The sequence below is a fragment of the Pezoporus flaviventris genome, unplaced genomic scaffold (genome assembly GCF_033815535.1).
Source record: "Pezoporus flaviventris isolate CSIRO_AGI_PZ_B2104156 unplaced genomic scaffold, CSIRO_AGI_Pfla_v1 ptg000082l, whole genome shotgun sequence".
NCBI classification, from domain to species: Eukaryota; Metazoa; Chordata; class Aves; order Psittaciformes; family Psittacidae; genus Pezoporus; species Pezoporus flaviventris.
Window position 1 is genome coordinate 263,944 of NW_026892630.1, and position 18,683 is coordinate 282,626.

The 18,683-nt window shown below is 42.0% G+C and overlaps 1 protein-coding gene across 1 annotated transcript in view; it reads right to left on the reverse strand.

The window, feature by feature from the left end:
• Nucleotides 1–6,182: 6,182 nt before the first annotated feature.
• Nucleotides 6,183–18,683, reverse strand: part of CRISPLD2 (cysteine rich secretory protein LCCL domain containing 2) — a 30,805-nt gene continuing 18,304 nt past the window's right edge. Inside the window, exons 10-15 of the mRNA XM_061475069.1 lie at nt 18,199–18,329; nt 18,005–18,048; nt 17,011–17,083; nt 16,254–16,329; nt 11,645–11,778; nt 6,183–9,632 (exon numbers count right to left, since the gene is read on the reverse strand). Coding sequence (XP_061331053.1) covers nt 9,578–9,632; nt 11,645–11,778; nt 16,254–16,329; nt 17,011–17,083; nt 18,005–18,048; nt 18,199–18,329 — 513 coding nt within the window. The 3' untranslated portion in view covers nt 6,183–9,577. The remainder of the gene's footprint in view (nt 9,633–11,644; nt 11,779–16,253; nt 16,330–17,010; nt 17,084–18,004; nt 18,049–18,198; nt 18,330–18,683) is intronic.

Consider the following 18,683-nt stretch of genomic DNA (forward strand, 5'->3'; position numbering starts at 1 on the left):
TTTTCCTACTGAGAAATTTCCTTTACACTGCAGTCAACTGGAAGAATATGGTGCTCTGATATCTCACAGCAATGGTTTTCCTGGAAGAAGGAAGAGCTGATAGCAGTATTCTTCCACATGCTTCCAGAAGTGTGAAATGTGACGTCAGCATTTTTGGATAATTTCAGCATCGTTTCATCATCTTTCAGTCGAAACTATCCAGAGTAGGTCTACAAAATACAGACTTACCTCATGCAATCCCAAGAACCTCAAGCTAAGAGGAAGGAGAAAGCTGGCTCCACGTGTGCTTGCGGGCATCTCTGTGCCAATATGGATGTCAGTTACAAGTATTTTTCCTACAGCCACAGTGTGTCTTTTCCCTGTGGATTGGATCAAACATATGGTCAAAAATAGGAATAGGAACATCTACTCCCCACTCCCAGAAAAGGACTTCCACCTGCAATGCCACCAGGGACCAAAAAGCTAGCAGGGAGAGGTGCAGACCTTCAAGCTCATGTGTGTGCTAATTAATGAATCAACTGCTCAGAGCAAAAAGCTCTCACAGAGCCCTTGCAAAGCTGGGGTTTAACTTGAAGGAACTGAGGAACAAGAAGCAAGTAATTTGGGACCACCCAAGTGGCAGCAGGTTCCCCACTGTTGCGCTGGACCAGCCTTGGAAGGATGAGCTGCAGAGCCAGAGCACAGCATTGTGAAATTGAGCACTGATGATGAAAACAAGTCATTGCTGGCAAAATAAAATGCTTTTCATTTTGGGAGGAAGAGGAAAACGTGCTTGTGGTGGTTCAAAACATTGGGAACACCTCACATCTTGACTTCTACTCACCCCTCTGCTTTCTGGGGACTGGCTTTCATTTAATGTCCAAGGCAACTGCCCTCAGATTTGACAAAAATAAGGTGTTAGTAAGACTCCAGTTTGTCTCTTCGTCATAGCTCCTTGTTCTTCACTCCTCCTTTTGCTCCATTCTCCCAAGAAAATTTTTCCCGCCTGGAATCTCTCTTTTCGTTTCAGTTGACACTCCTTTCAGTTAAAAAAAAGGTAAAATTTCTCCCCTTTTCACCCAGACACCACCTCATCCTCCACTGTGAGCCAGAAAAATCCAGTTACACACCATGGGAAACTAAACAAAAAAAAGAATCCAATTTAAATTCTCTCTTGATATTTTATGCCAACAAATTTTTAAGAAGCCATGCTTTCAGACATGAAATGACTGAAATAGCTGCAATTTCACTTTTTTAAAACTGATTTTTGATTTTTTTTTTGTAATTTTGATCAACAAAACCACTTCTCACTTGAAACTGCCTATCTAGAAAAATGAGGGGGGGCTCCCTCTCTGTTTTGCTTCTCAATGCAACAAAAGTGCTTTAGGGGATTGGGTGGTTGCATAAACTTTGCATAAACGTGGTTGGGTTTGGGTTGATATTTTTTTTCCCAGAGAACACTCTGGCAATGAAGCAAACCCCCTCCTACATCATGAAGTATGGAGTCAAACCCTCCAATTCCCCAACGCTGCCCCACTACTGACCCCTGGATGGGGAGCACTGCTCAACGTCATTCCTGCTTGGGTCCCTTCCAGGCAATCTGTTCCATCCTGGGACTTAGACACCAACTGGCTTCGCTGACTCAAGACCCCGGAGCAGCTCCAAGCCTGCATCTCAGACATGAAAGGTTGGCATACACAAGACAAAAAACACCCCAAAGAGGAACACATACCCAATCCTGTAATATTGCGCATAAAAAATACCTACTTTACAGATCCTGCTAACATTTCTGTTCCCAATGTATGAATTATTAATATTTAGTATCTGTGACTCACTAATATTTACTTTAGGAAGTATTTTTGTAAAGTTTGACTGGTTTTCTCAACGTAGGAGCTAATGGAGGCTCCTGTTGTTAACGGCCAGGGAGCCCACCCTGAACAAACTTTTCTGGTCACTGTTTAAACTGGGCTGCTGCTCTATTTTACGGCACTGAACCTCTAACACCAAGCGCTGAGGCTGGCAGGGATCACTGCTGATGGCTCTGCTGAGATGCAGCTAATTTTAAATCTGGATCTCAAAGCAAAGGAAAAACCTCTCTTTTACTGGCAAAACTGTCACAGTCGAATGCTGTGTTCAGATTACGGGAAAAGGCTGCTAGAGAGCACACACAATCCCTTTTTTGGGCACTTGGCATTAATTTTATCTGAAGTCATGGATTATATAAGAGAAGACCACAGACCTCACATGAGTTTCTCTTGCGTCAGTGTGGGACACCCCATGGTGGGGCCGGGGACCCCTTCCATACTAAGCCCTCACCTGCACATGGCAGATAGGCCAGGGTTTGATCACTTTTCCAGTAACTATCCTCAAAAGAGGACTACAAACATTTGCTGGAACTGCATCCTGAGCTGTCCACATCAGCTGGAGCTGGCTTTTAAAGTCTTTTCCTTGGTCTAGGCTTTGAGCTTATCAAAGCTAGAGTGTTTTCATAACTTTATTGCTCTTGTTAAAATGGTTGGTGTCCAAACAAGTTCCAGTTTAGTGCTTTGGATTTACAAAAATCACCATCTCCTGATGAAGAACCTGTTCCCCAGAAAAGTGTTGACCAGCAGTAGGCTTCTTAGCTCTGTGCATCTGCTTTGCTGTAGCAGTTTAAGCCAGCCTGACTTCACTCGTGTCTTTGGAAAGGCAAACACAGCCTGCCGAGCTGGCCAGCTGCCCTCAGACGCCTGAGATTGTTTCATGACTCTGCAGATGAAAAACTTTCCATGGTCTCCATCTTCCCACCAAAAGCCTAGCCTCAGATGGTGCTACATGCCTGGCACTGGTACGAGATGCCTCTTCTGCATTTCAGCAGCTCATGCTGCTGTCCAAGAGCCAGCCCTCAGTTTGTGTTACTCTGCTCAGTGACATCCCTAGGGGGATGGCCTAAATCACCCCTTGCTAGCATTTCAGATCTGCATTTTTCCAGGGTTCTCCCCAACGCTTATCCTCAGATATGGTAGGAGGTCCCTGGCTCCATCTCTAAACCCACCACAAAGACCCATTGCCTTCATTTGTCTGATAAAACACCTACAGTGGTAATAAATGTGAACAACAGCTGGGAGAGCAAGGGTTACTTTCTGTTATCTCAGTCCACACTAACATGGCACTGCACACCTTTACCTAAGCCATTCTACTAGAAGGTCTCTCTCTGTATCAAACATGGGACAATGCAAGTCCATGACTGCACCGTTCCAGATCTTTATTCCAAGCACCCTTCTTCCTTTCTCAGGTGTTGTTTTGTCTCTCAGGTCCCTCTTTTTGCTTACTCCTGGACTTCTCATAGTTGGTTACATACTTTTTGGGTGGCATGTATAGATCCATGCACTACACGGACCTTAACAGCATGAAGAAAAACTGTTTTCACATGTCTTCAGACCATGTCACTCTTTGCACATCAGATATGACATGTATCACCTTGGAAATAGTGTGATGATTCTGACTGTTTAATCTCAGTTGTGCCAAGTTAGTGCCTTATTGGTTCTTCTCCATCTGTTATTATTCCTTATATTCATCCCTTCCCATTTTTACGGACCGTTTCTCCAACTTCCAACAGTTACTGGTGTGGTTTTGGAGACCCTTGTATTAATCTAAACCACATTCTGTTTATGACTCTGTCAAGTGAGATGGTACCAAAACCCCTCCTACAGTCAATCTGTATTGGGTTTTACTCTTTTTTTTTTTTTCACTTCACAAAGCCTGTTATGCTGGTTTTGAAGGAAATTAGGCTGCTTTTAAGATTTGTTCCTGTCAAGCTTGTCCTATAGCCCGTTAGCATAGCTCATAGATGGCATTTTCTTAGGCTTTCAAAAGTGCAAAAGAAAGATGTGCAGAACCAAGCCTCGAAGAAGTTACTGAAAAACAAAACAAAACTTACAAATACCAGTGTCCTCCCTCTCTTGCAGTCATGGTCATGAACAGCTCCTAATGCAGAGGAGCCCCCAGACCTGGGAGAAGCAATCCTTGTAAGGCACTCTGAAGCACTGAACTTATTTTGCAGCCTGTGCTCCCTTCTCTTTCTGCTTCCAGCTATAATATCCCACCTGAGCCTCTTGACTTTTAGCCCGCTATAAATATCCTTGTATTCAATTTGACACTTAATAACCTACGATGTGCTCAGCTACGCAGCAGAGGGTGAAGGAAACTGCATATAGCCTTTGCCTGCTCACATGGGATGAAGAGTGAAGAGCAAATACTGCAGAGAAGAGCACTGCATAAGGGAGACCTTGTCTGTTGATTTAACTCCATAACCCTATTTTAACCACTGTCAACAAGATATAAGGGTGGTTTCTGTTCGCACTGAGGCTTCTTTACACTGCTCTGTCCACACCCTAAAGTGGCATAAATGTCTTCTAAGTGCCTTAAAGTAAGTCCTTAGTATAAATGAGAACCAACCCCGTCGTTTGCAAAATGGCTTTGAAAACATTGCTCGGGTGCATCCTATAAATGAATGTGGGGTTTTGGAAGAACACCCATCCCAAGGCATGCCCATGCTATACATAGCCTCTGATGAGCTCAGCATGGAGTGAGGAGCAGGCAGAGCAACAAGACCTTTTCCTTTAACAGTGAGCAGGCAGAGTCCTGCAGCTTGTTGATCCCAGAGGATTATCAGCAGCACAGGAAAACAGGGTTATCAGATCTGCCCTTTTGTAGACAGCTACTCTCATTCAGATGCACATGGGTTTCTCTTTCCTTTCCCCTCTACTCTTGTTCAACCTTTCAGTTTTTATGTCCTCTCCACTAAAGCACGAGTCTGAATCACACCTCCTGCTGGGGAGGGGAAATCAGTCTTGCTCTTACTTCTTGGTGTTGTGCTCTAAGTCTTCATTTACCTGACCTGCAACTTGTTCTCCAAAAAGAAGAAGCAGTGTTGCATGTAATGTTGTTCTCATGCAGCACTTGTATTTCACCATTTTCTTGCTGACAAGCATAGCATAAGGGACATGGCTTGAGCAGGAGGAAACAACAGTTCACAAAATCAGAGCTAACATCAAAAGGTCAGAAGCTAGAACAAAAAAATAAGAATGTCAGCTTTAAATTTTAGGTGTTACATTATTTTTCTCTCTAGGCCAATCAGGACCTAAATTTTGCCAGAGTATTTTGGGGCATTCAGTAGCACTAACAAATAGAAACTCAAGTAACTCTTACAATTAATAGGATGGTCTAAGCAGCCTCAGCATGACCATGAGCATTACTATGAATGCACTTCCCTGCTTACTTCTAAGCTGTGCTTGTGAAAATCTTCCCCAATACTTTCAGTAGGGGAGGTATTTTTGCATCAGTGAGACTGGGGGAAGCAAGCACAAAATGGACGTTAGCAAGTTCAGATGTGCAGCTTGTATGTAATTGCAGAAATCACTGGCAGAAGAATAAAGATGCCACCTTGCAAGTCCTTTGTTTGGGTTTTACAGTCACATACTGTTCAACCATAACTGTACCAGGCCAGCTTAAGAGTGATGCAAACGTCTTTGTATTTTATGTTGATTTTGTTGGAATGGAACACATAAAATTTCATGGCCTTTTTGTCAGTCAGGACTCCCTCCCATGGCTCAGATTTTTGGTTAAAAGCCATCTGGTGCTCATTGGTTGGAAGCCGAGTTGTAAAACTCATTGCCATAGTTGCTCCTTTAACCAAGATGGAGTTGAATTACCGTGAAACAAGTTGGTTTGATGTGTGGTGCCATTGGCAAGGATGAGCTTGGAGAAAATTTCAAGGGGAATTTAAAAATAAATTAAAAAATAAATAAAATATGTACTTTTGTCTTCAAAAAATTAAGGGTACATTTAACAACAGCCTGGTCGAGCTGCAGGGGAGTTCATCTCAGTTGTATTTTGCAGCATAACTTCATTAAACACTTTTTCCAACCACTTTTAATCTACTTCAGCACTTATATTGCAGGAACTTAAAGGCAGACATTCATTTTCCCTTACTCTCAGGATGCTTCAGGAAAGGATACTGCTTATTCTTGATGGGGTAAAGGTTGGCTTTTAATGCCTGGGCACTGGGCAGTTTTATTTATTTGTCTATGGAATAAACTCTGCACATCCCGATCTTGCTTGGGCTCTCCAAGGGATACTCAAGTCCCCAGGAGGAATCCCAAATAGCTCTTCTAAATACAACCCCAGCTCTGGCTGAGCATTAAAGACAAGGGAAGCATTCATTCTGGAAAGGTTTTATTTCACAAATAATTCAGAAATCAAAAGAAAATGGAGGGGAAAGGGAAAGATATTTTACAATTCTGTTATTTAGAAAAAAAAAATTGTAGTTTATAAACACACGGCCCCTTGAAAAACATGCAAAAGTAGGTAAAAATTTACAAGAAACTTTTACACATAGGAAGTAAAATACATCATTTTTCATAGAAAAAAAGAAAAGCAACTCTATGAACTGGCCCTAAATATTTAGACTGCACAACCAACCAAACGGAGACTCCTCAATCAGGTGTTGGCTGAACATCTTAAAATGAAGATATTAATGGAGCCAAAGGACCTGACAGGACACTGGCAGCTGGGGAGGCACCATGCTTCAACTTTCACACTGGTTGTGTGTACTGAAAGCTGTCTGTGGTGAGCCAGATGCTCTGCAATGGCAGTGTCTGCACTGGCAGGCTTGGCTTCAAAACTAAATTCCTTGGAAGAGAACAACCAGGCAACATTGGCTTTGCCAGAGGCTTCACCACTATGGCTATGCCTGGATGCTTCAAGTTGCCATGTTCTTACTAATCTGCTGGGCTGGCGTCTAAGCAGGAATGGATCTGGTGATATAAAGTCATGCTGCACCTTTAAGCTGCGTTGAAATATATTAGGCTGAGAAATGTTTTGGTATCAGAAATAAAATCAGTAAATATTTGGCTAAAAACTGGTACTGTCCCACCTATATATGAATAGCTAGCACACATGATTGCAAGTAATTGATATATCATGACTGCCTTGGAGGACCTGATCGCCCCTAATTCTGGTGGAGGTATGTTTAAACTAATAGCACCCAGGACCTCGAATAATATTTGTGTAGTAAGGTCACAATTTCTCTTTTGTGCAACAGATATAAAAATAAACAGATACAAACTTAAATTAACATCAGTTTCTAAAAATCCAAACCAGTTGGCTGAAGTTAAAAATACGCAATTGTAACTTGAATTACGTATGTTAGGATATTTCTGTTGGAATAATAATTCTTCCCTCACCCCCTTTTCTTCAGGTAGATATATCCCAAGCTGTTTGGATTTTTATGTGCTCACAATAATCCCCTGGGCTTGTCTGCAAGAGCCCTCACATTTCTTTCCGTCATTTTAGAGCACATGTAATTTATTACTGACAGCATGTTAGAGGTGGGATCATATGTTAGCATCAGGCGTTTATGTGCTCTTGCAGTCCCTGTGAAGAATACCTGATTGCATCTCTTACTCTTTCTAATTCAATAAGTAGCACTGTGGCTACCATTTGGCCCATGATGGTCCTAGATTCATGCTGCAGTATGTAATGGGCTTGAACCAGACCATGTATAGCGTAATTATTCACAGTGGGCAGACACAGGGAAAGCCTTATCTCACTGCCAAGATCTCAAATGCTTCCAACCAGCAGCTTTTCTAAGATATGTTCCAGCTGTTTTTAACACCAATTTACCTATTAAGAAAGAAATAGTTCAGTTTTCCTATCTAAAGCAAATACGATACATCTTGAAAGACGATACTATATAAACTATATAAACAAAGACAACACACAGAGTCATTTCTTTCTATCCCCCACAAAGCTAGGTTTTCTATGCAGCACTTTTGGAGACGATGCAAAGCAGCTTTTACAAAAGGTCTCTTTCCAAATTCAGATTTCACAGAGAAAGAAACCCCAATGGTGAGACAAACTGAGTGATAAATGTAATATCCTTGCTGATTTCATGGTGTTTACAGAATTAAAGACGTGCTTAATTATATAAACATTTTTGATCTGTGTTTTGAAAGAGCTTGAAGAGATGGCTTGTATATCTGTCTAGAGTAAAACAAACATGACCTGAGCATAAGAGCAGCTATGAGACATTTGCCAAACAAAGGGTAATATTTTCTCATTTGTTATAAAATATTACAGTCAAGTTATTGAGCAGAAGGATTATGCATTAACAAGAACTGAAGAATTAAAATTTAAGTTGCCTTCTTATGACTACTGAAGTTACAACTGGATTTGTGTTTAGACCAATTGTAAAAATTCATTTCCAATACAAAGTAGAGAATACTCTCTCCAGCCTTAAAAGAGCAAGTCATATTGGGCTCTCCTTTTGGCTTTGGAATGCAGTTGGGTGCATGTTGAGGTGTAAATAACAAAACATGAAATAACATCATTATAACACATCTGGGCTATGCAAAACGTATCATTCTGGGTACCAAATGCTCTTTAGTATAGCATTCACACTGACAGTGGGGAACTGCTGGTTTCACAAACTGAAAGGGAAAAGTTAATCTAACTCAATTTATGTCATAACTTCAAAGTCTCAGAACTGCACACACCACAAAAAGCTTCACAAAGGTGAAGTGAACATGCTTCCTACGGCTGCAACCATTCCTAGCAGAAATAAGATTAACTTCATCACTACTTAACTACTACAGATAAAACAACCAGCACTGCTGTATAAAACAATACACTGCATTTAACTGAAATCTTATGTGAAATGGCGTGTAGTATAGGATGAGATGTGCCAGCACAGGAGCCCCAATTCATTGACTTCTCATAGGTTGCCAAACTTGCAAAATACCTGTGAATGTTTGACCAGCAAACACTAAACTTGCTGTTTTGGTTATCTGGTGGCCTCATTTTCTGCAGCAAGGCTCTCTGCCACCATTTCACACCCTACTAATATCCCCAAAAAACCTTGACGTCCAACCGACAAGAACATCCTCTCCCCAAACATGACACAATCATACAACATAGCCTAGCGTGATGCCCCAGCAGCCTTACACAGCCGTGCTGATGCATGCCACCTCATTGGGAAAAGACCAGATTTTCTCTTCTGTTGCACACGAAACATCATATATACACAAAACCACTCTGTCAAAGCCCAGCCTCTCCCCAAAGGATGCAACTTTTCAAACAGTTTCTCATTTCAAAGGATCCAGCACCTGGATAGTCACTCACTTCCAAGTCTGCTCAGCAGTATGCACATCCTCACACCAGTTGCAGTAGATGCTTCACACCTTAAAAATGCTATCCAAGGCCAGGCCAAGATCCCTACATCTGCCATACATTAAGCTACTGTCGTTCTGTGTAGCACACCTCTTGTAAATTGAAAGTTAGAACAGTTTATCGTTGCTGAATGCCCCTAGAGAAACAAAAACACAGAAAGATACAACGCTGAACGGGTGTGATGAGATGCGAACAGCTGAGTCAGAACCTGGTGTCTTTTTTTTTTTTTTGTCTTTTTTTTCTTTTTTTTTCCCCATTTTCTTTTTTAATTCCCTGAAAGAGATCAGCAAGGAGGGTACAGTCAGAGCTGATGCTGTCAGAGGAGGCTTCCTGTCTCTGGAGATCAACAGAGCGCTCTCCCAAAGAGAAATGGACCTTCCTTGGGATTTTACTGCTTCACAGCAAAAATCCGGAAGGCGTTTCCATCCGCAGGATTCTTTAAGCTGGAGAAAAAGAAAGAAATTAAAAAGAAAAGATTAAAACCAAAACCCATGTAATGAACCAAACATGGGTGCTGCAGGATGCAAAGTGCAATAGACATACACGCACACTGGCTCTGTGCTGATGTGGCGCTACCATGAGCAAGAGAAAGATTAAGGATGGAAAAGAAGAGGCACAAATCCACGAGTCCACCTTTGTTTTACGTTTTCAATCCAAATCTATAGTGTGAATACCAACAAAGGGAGCTGGGAAGCAAGAGCCTCTCTCATAGTGCTAGCTTTTATCCAAGGAACACTGCTCCCGTATGCAGAGATCCAGGCATAAAGAGGAACGTTTTCTTAAAAAGTAAATTGTCAAATAGGCTGGCAGGTTCCCAGGGCCTGTCTGGCCTGTTTCCTGGTGCTGGCAATGGGAACAGACAGATCAGCTAACATTAAATGACAATAAATATGGATATTAATTCTCAATCTGCAGAGACATCCCCAACAACTCTGACTCAGAGCTGCTGGATGTGTGCATGGGGACAAGGGGTGGTTTCTGTTCCCAGCCCTTATTTCTTGAGCCCTGCTGGGCTGCAAAACCCCAGGAAAAAAGGTAAAATTTCATATTCCCCACAAAATAAACATTCCAGCAGGGGTAAAGACTCAGTGAATTTTAAAGGCAACCTTTTCCCATACCTATCTGGGTATGCATCTCTAGCAAAGGTTATTTCCAGTGTCCTCAAGGGTAAAGGTTTTCATCTTTGAAAAGCTATTTCTCTGTCTAGTGGGTCTCACAGCATGAAGGTGCTCCTTATTGCTGAGTGTAAATAACATTTTCCAGATCTTCATGCTCATCCTTACTGTGAGAATGTCTTTGGTTTCCCTCACCTCTTAGATCAGCACCGAGTGCTCATATTGCATGTCAGTGCTAATAGTAGAGTTTATTCTTAGCTAGGGCAGAGTTTGTCATCCAAGTATAAAGCTGTCTGTTAGTATACAAGATAAATGAAAGCAAGACAGCAATAGAAGAAAACTCATGAACAGGAGGTTTGTCATCTAAATCCAATCTACCAGATTGTAAATCACGGAACTGCAGAACGCTGACCCTGATAGATCTACACTAAAGCAGCCCAGATTTAACACCTATAGCTTTCCTATCTTAGTCTATTTTTATTTTCTGAGATGCTTTACAGCATTCTGGGTTATCCATTATTAGAATAAAAACAGGAAACTTGTTTGGATTTCTTATGGTAGTTATAAGAGAGGAACCACGCAGAAGAGAGAGCGCCGTGTTAGCAGTGACCAAAACCCCCATAATAGTGGGAAATTCTATGTTTGCAAAGATAGCTCTGAGAAATCAGTACTTCACACCAATGTCTGATAATATGCATCACAGACTAAAACTGAAGTTTCAAATTAGATAGGACTGAATGAACTCAGAGTTGATCTTTGTGATCATCCGGAGTTGCAGGTTATGGAAATACTGATTTGCAACCGTTCACTGAAACCAGCAAGGCTGTCCCAAAAGAAACCATAAAAATTCATAAGGGTGGCAAATCCATTTTCAAAACCTGTTTGATATCTGTTAAGAGGTTAGTTTACCCAGAGGTTAGCTTCTTCCAAAGAGAATAACAAATACAAATGCATCCCACACCCTAAATTTGACGGGAAATCCCAATTATAAGGGTCAAAACATGACCCAGGCTGAAAGATCCAGAAATACTCATCTTCACCTTTTAATGTGTTAAACACACACCCCAAAATGTATTAATATGGACTCATACTATAATAAAATAAAACAAAGCTTAACAATATTTCATATGTTTCGCACCAATGTGGAAGTAGCTCCTTGCTTGTGGAGAGTAAGAGCAGGACAACACGCTCTATTTGTTTCAGTCTTAAAATTCACAGCGACACTGTTAAGTCATGTACTTCCAATCCACCAACCTTTCTAGCTGATATCTGCTGACTTTGACTTACAACTGAACACACAGTTGAGAACAAAAGGAAAGTACGAAGGAAAAAAATCCCACCTCTCAGACTGGACTCCATTCTTTAGGGAGCCAACATAACTTTTCTTCTTTTCAACAGGCATCACATCCACAAAACCACCTCTTTCATCTGGAATGACTCCTGCATGCACAGCAGTTTTGCAGATACTGGAGCTCTGAAAGATAGTTATTTTCACTTACAGTCTGTATTTCATATCTGGAGTTTTACCATCTCTATAAGCATGGAGATGTGAAAATATATACGTCATAAGCCCTGGCTGCAAGATCCAGCACCACTGTAGAGGACAAGCAGCCTTTCCAATGCTCCCATTTTTGCTAGAGCTGCACCTAGGAGCTTATCCAAGGCCAAAGCTGGAATTGAGGACAACTCTCCAGCCAGTGCCTCCTGGGTCTGCACTAGAGAAACCACTGTGGTGAAAGTCTTTGTTAGTGACAAGCTACTTCAGCACAGTTTATTCACTCAATTGCTTGAAAAGCAGATGCTTTTCTTGAATTGAGGTAAATGACCACCAATTATCCAGGACAGCTCACATCCTTCTTTCTAGGAAAAACAGACAACCTGTACCCATTGAGTGTTCTTTGGACAGGCATTATCCCGTAAGACAACATCAAGCAGAAGGCAGAATAACACTTCTGAAAAGATTAAAGCCTCCCTGTTGTACATCATGCAATTACCCTGCTCTCCAGGATATGCAGAGTCAGAAGAGCTGGAGGAACACAAATTACTAACAAGTGATGACTAAGCTCCCAAAGCATCTAGAAAAGAGGGAGCAAAAGCAGGGAAGGCTGAGACGTAATATAAACTTGGCCATTAACTCTCTGGAAGATTTATACACAGCAAGCTGGAATAACAAAAAGTAAAACCCAGCTTTGCATGGGGAACTGCAGCAGGTGAAAATCCCAACCCTATAAACTCCCTGATTGCTAAAAATCAAAGTACCACAAAACCAGTGCCAAGGGCAAACGTTCCCGTTGCGTAGGTATGATACGGATCGTGCTGTTTCATTCTCACAGCCATATATGGCAGGTTTGCCTTGTTCCCTATATATTTATCATTTTGAATGGCCTATCTCTTGGCAGGTCTCTGAGTTTTGAGTGCCAATTTGGTATTTTGCTTCTATATATGGTCAAGGGAGCAAGGGAACACTGTGTTTGGAAGATATGCTGTGAATTCGCCCGAGTATGTGGTGGGAAATCTGTAAATCTAAAATAGGCTCATGAAATTAAACTGTCCTGAATCAATTTGCAACACTCTCCACTGGGAGACATCCTATGTTCTTTTCAAGGCATTCCTGTTTGTTTCCAGGACTTGCTGTTCTGCTGCTTACTCAAAGCTTTGACCAACAGGATTTTTATTGCTTTTCCCCAGGCCTTTTCTTATCTCTGTTGGATTACAGCCCTCTCATATCCCAGGCCAGGCCTCTCTTTGATGAACTGACTGCAGAGCTTTTGGAAGATGAGGTGTTACAAGAATAAGGCCTTCCCCTCAAATTCAGAAGTACAACAGCTGAACAGACAACACAAGGGTTTTCCATGTCATAGCCCCTTGGGATGCTCTGGAAGGATTTCCTGATGAAGTGGACTCTGAGGCATACCCCATAAAACAACAATGGTTTTTAAAGTGGCCATTAGCAATAGTCTGTGACTATGAGTTTAATCACCAATAATTTTCTCATTAGTGTGAGTGGTTTAATCATTAATTTCCATACCTCCTGAGAGCTGAGCCACCCAACTTGGTTTGCTCTGGTGATAAACGTCTGCCTTGTGTAGGTGATCTATCCTCCTCCAACTAATTGCTGCACAAACGTGGATAAAAGACCTTATCTCGAGAGCAGAGAGTTGTTTTCCCTCCTGGCTCCACAGGGCTCCTGAGCAGCGAATAGGGATGGGTTTCCCTTGCAGTCTTAAGGCACACTAGGAGCCAGGCAGAGTGTCAAGTAACAGTGTCTTGTGAAATTTAAAAGCTCTTTTACAGCCTTGATAAAGACTCTTTTATCAAGACACAGCTCCAGCATCACCCCAGAAATGGTCCTGCCCACATTAGCAAGAGCTGAGTTTTGTTTCCTAGGCAAAATCATGTGTTCATAGATTATTATGGCTTTTATTTCCCCCCTCCCATTTACATGGCAGCATAAAGAGCTTTGCTGCAATGTGCCACCAGGGAAAAGAGGCAACAAACCTTTTGTTCCCCAGCCACTGCTTCTCACTACTGATTTCAGCACTGTGGTGATCCTGGGTATGTTCCCCCCATGCTGCTTCAATCTACAAACCCTGCATGCAGGCAGCAATTCTGTTCTCAAAGAGGTATAATGGCATTCAATGGAAAGACCTTGGATTTGGGCATCAGCTTTTCCTGTAGCATAATTCCTTGCACTTTGCTCATTTAAGATCCCTCTATGCCACTGTTCCAGTCTTACTTATTTCACCATGAACAATTTCCTGCACTGCTTTCCAATATCTTTGTGCTTTAAGCCACCATGAGTACCCAGGAGCTAATCTTATAAACACACAATACAAGGTATTTTTATAACGATAAGTAAAAAAATACTTGATCAAAATGCATTTAAAATGGGTAAAAAAAAAATCTTAACACAAACCAAGATAGAGGCTCCTATGCCCCTGTGAATAAAAATCAGAACTATGCCACAAAAACTGCTAATTCTTCATGTCATAGTTTTGTTCTTCATGGCAAAACAAAGTTTCACATGCCTGCCTGGGATCACGTAAATGTGAACACTACCTCAGGCCAAAAGTGGAGTGCACCGTGTAATTACAGAGACTGACAAAGCATTTTGTCATCACAGCTTGGACTATCAGGAACATTTAGCAAGTCAACGTTTCAGAAAAGGTGCTAAAAGGCCAGAGGGCACCTTGCAGGGAGTGCAGGCAGGAAATGGGGCAAAATGCTTCATTTTCTGTTGGATAACTTATGTAACAAGACACAGTCAGAGCACAAGTCCCTTCAGGGCCATGAAGGTGCCACTCTACACATGAAGCCAAAGAGACCTCTCGGAAGACTAGCACTTGTCTCATCCAGCTTATTGCCTGTTTTAATCATTCCTCAGCAGCAGGCTCAGGTTAATTCACAGCATCCCCTCCTGGAGAGCATCCTGCACAGACTTTGTCCAAATTCTCCCTGCTCAGCATTGTGTGCTCCTCTCGGCTTTCCAGCCTGGGCATTTCTCAGCATCAATACCTCTCCCTTTCCAGCACGTCTCACAACCACTTCAAACTCTTTTTTCCAGCTGGTTTAACCTGCTTTGCTACCAACCATTCACTCTCATAAAAACCTAAATGCTCTCCTTATTACACCCACATCACTCTATTAGTACAGCAGCCCAGAAAAAGGTTAACCTAACCTTCCAGAAAATGGCCAAATACTTTTTCTTTTATTTTACTTTTCTCCCAAATCACAGTCCATGCCCCCGTTTATGAAATGGTACCCAGGGGGTATGGTAGGAGCTTGCGATTCATTGAAGGACACTAATCCTTTTGCGTCAGTACAAATCAGGAAACAATGTTAGCCTGGGATACTGGTCCTCAGCCTAATACATTTGTAATCACAGGCCCTGTTCGTTTGGGGGTAATCTGAGGTAGTTTTGTCCTCAGTAAAAAAGAGAAAGCTATTTCCCATTTCCTGCATGTCTGAGCATGCACAGAGGCAAGTACCGCAGGGTGGCAGCTGCCTGATGAATTTGCATGTGAGCTGGTCCAGGCTAACCTGTTTGTACAGCTCTACCTTTAAAGAAACTGGTCTCAAGTAAAATAAGAAATAGATTGGTTTGGGTTTTTAGATTGCTTTTAAAATTGCTTGCTCCAAATTATTGCCTGGTTTCTGCAGGATGTTCTTTTCTCATGAGTCTGCAAAGCTCCACGGTGACCCGAAGATGGGGTCCACAATCTGCCAGCTGCTTCCCCCAGGCCTTCAAAAAGCATGTTCCTACAGGCTACCCACGAGCCTAGGAGCTGGATTTCTAAACACAATTTCCACTGAAGAAAGAAAGAAAAAAGGGTAAAACAAAATAAAAAGAGGCACCCAGAATTGGAAAAATGTCGAAACCCAGTTTTTGGAGGCCTAATATTAAGAGATTTCAAAAAACTTACTCTTTGCCCAGTTTTAGCATCAAGTCTCTGCTCATCCCCACAAGCAGAGCTTAGAAAAACAAACCAATAAAACCAACTCGCATGCTTTCTTTCCACTGATCTGTGCTGCATCCCCACTGCTCAAAAACGCTGTTCAGCTCCCAGAAAGAGGATAGGGGAGGTGGAAGGAGGCCTATTTTTGCCAAGTAACATAATGTGGTAGTATATAATAAAAGCCCTTTAGTGCTCATCTGTAGATCCCAAAACACTTTGCAAAGGTGGACAAGCACTACCTTGGTTTCATAGCCATAGCCCTCAAGGTGCAGAGCAGTCAAGTGACTTGCCCAAGTCCTTAAGAATAAGTCAGTGTTGAAGAGTGGAAGGGCTGCCCAAGCCCATTGACCTCAGCCTGGTGGTGTAGCTGTTGGTGTATCCCCACATTGCAATGACCACAGAGAGTTTGGTTTTGTTCCCTAAGTCACAGCATGACTCTGGCTCTGCAATACACCGCGATACACAGGGGCATCAGGGCAAGGAGCATACTCACATCTGCATAAACGTTTGTGCCAAACACCGGTGCCCAGTACGATGGCTCGTCCTTACAGTGGGCTGGGCAATAAATCCTAGAAAACAATTTATTCATACTTATTCACTATATCAAGGCTCAACAGGAAAGCAAGCTGCATTCTTGGGAGGTTTCAAGTGCCTGCATCTGGTCTGCAGGTGGCAACAGTGAATTTAATTATTTGTTCCCCTGAGATGACATTTGGTACTTACTGCAGAACTCCAAATACAGGGGTTTAGACCAGTAAAAGAAGGGTCGGCCTTTTATGACATTTTCAAAGGGGAGTACTTATCTTTTTGCACAATGTTGTATGTGTAATTATTTGCATGCGTTTGTGCTCACTACTTACACCTGCACAAAGCAGCTTTCTAGAACAAACATTTTCCATATTCTAAAGCAGAAAGCAAAGCCAAATCCAAGAACCAGGAAGTGGTGGTGAACAAAGACAGAGTGCTAAGCGGCATGCTCATGCATAGGGGTGTGCTGAAATAGGATCTCTTAGCCCGACTTACATGTTAATGAAAAGGTCTGAAAACTTAATGTGAATTTTCTATTCTGGTGCTAAGAAAAGCGCAGTGGCAGGAGGAAACACACCATTCCCAACCCACTCCTCCAGTTCATGGTGAAACCAGCTCCATTCCCACTAGCCCTCAGATCTGGGGACTGCAGCACCCTCCATTCAGCTGTCCCTCATCATAGCAGAGCAGGTTTAAGCAGAACATAAGTGGCCTTGTGTTACCTTGGGCAATGGGTTGCCGGCTTTTTGAACTGGCACAGCTCAGCTACGGTAGTGTAGCAATCCAGCGTCTGTGCTGCAGGGATAAATATGGAAAGGCAAATCACTAGACCTAATAAATAGCTCAGACATCTGCAGAAAACACAAGTCAGTCACGCAACACAGCTGGTGAGACCCATGTCCAGCTGAGGGCACCAGGAGGAAAGCTGATCGCTCCTCTACCAGTGGCATGCATCCAGGAGAGGGCTGACCAGCTCTCCAGCAGAAATCCTGCTACCATACTACAATGTGGCCTTAAAAAGGTCACAGTTTTCAAAAGGGAAAAGCAGCTGATCCACAGGACAGTGTATTTTAGCTACAGTTCCAGACAGAGTTCAAATGACCCAACAGCTACAGTTTTCCCTGAGAGTGGCTCAAGTGAATCTAATCAAAGTGATGTTTGTATATAGGAGGAAGAGGCATTAGTCAAAGATATTCAGAGAGCAGGAATTGTTTAAAAAGTAGAACTCCACAGTATTTGTTTATGTTTATCATAAATATGATGACTCACTGTTATAAACTAATTGCATATGTATTATGTGTTTCATTATACTACTGCACTGTAGTGGGTACTATCTTTTGCAGTTTCTAGAGTGCTCACACTAGGCTGAAGCTTTCACACAAGGATGCACCATCTTCCATCATTTTACTATCAGCAGCCTGTGACACTGCAGCTGATATTTGGACCAATTGTGACCCATCACCAGGAGATGCTGTTGGAAATGACCCATTAGCACCTTTTTCTGTACTTTCCTCCGAGATCCCTACCGATAAATGATGTGGTTGATGGTGGAATTGCCTACACTCTGTGATGGATCATCAGTCTATGTATTAGTTTTGGTGCTGAACCATTTGACATGACCACTTAAAATGAAAAAGAGCACTGTAAGGAGTAATGTTTTTAAGTATCCCCTAAAACTCTAGCAGCAAAGGTTTGTTATCAACAATTCAAACTTACTTGTGACTTTGGAAACCATGAACGCATTCGAAGGCTTGCTTTTCCTGAAAAACAAGCAAACAAAGACAGACATTTATTAAAAACATAAGCATACCAGAATTACTTGATCACTGTGTCTACATTTGAGTAAAAAGATGACTGAACATCTGCTTATATTTAAAGCAAATACAAAAGCTTTTTCGTGAAGGTAGTACCTAAATGACTCCACGCCATTCCGGGTAGACTTCACAAACGCCGGTGTCCTCCCTTTCCTCGTGATATCAACCAGCCCTCCTTTATTATCCAAGATGCCATAATGAATTGCAGCACGACAGATGCTTGATGACTGACAAGAGCATAAACGCAAACAGTATGTGAATTAATCTCATTCACAGAGAAACGCTGACCAACCGCTGTGCAAAAAAGATGAAGAAGAAATGAAACCACCACCAAAGTGCCAAATGGAAAATAAGCTGAGTACAGCCCTTTGGAATCTGGTCATTAAATCTTACTCTCCCAACACAGCCTTATTCTTTTTTTATTATTACTATTATTTTAAGCACTGCCTGGTTGAATGGCAAGCTTTTTTTGAATAACAAAACCTGACATTTAGATACAATTTAGAAGAAAAGCAGCATTGGAAATAAGTGACCAGTATGAAATATTTCCATCTCTCAAGAAAATATTCAAACCCAAAATA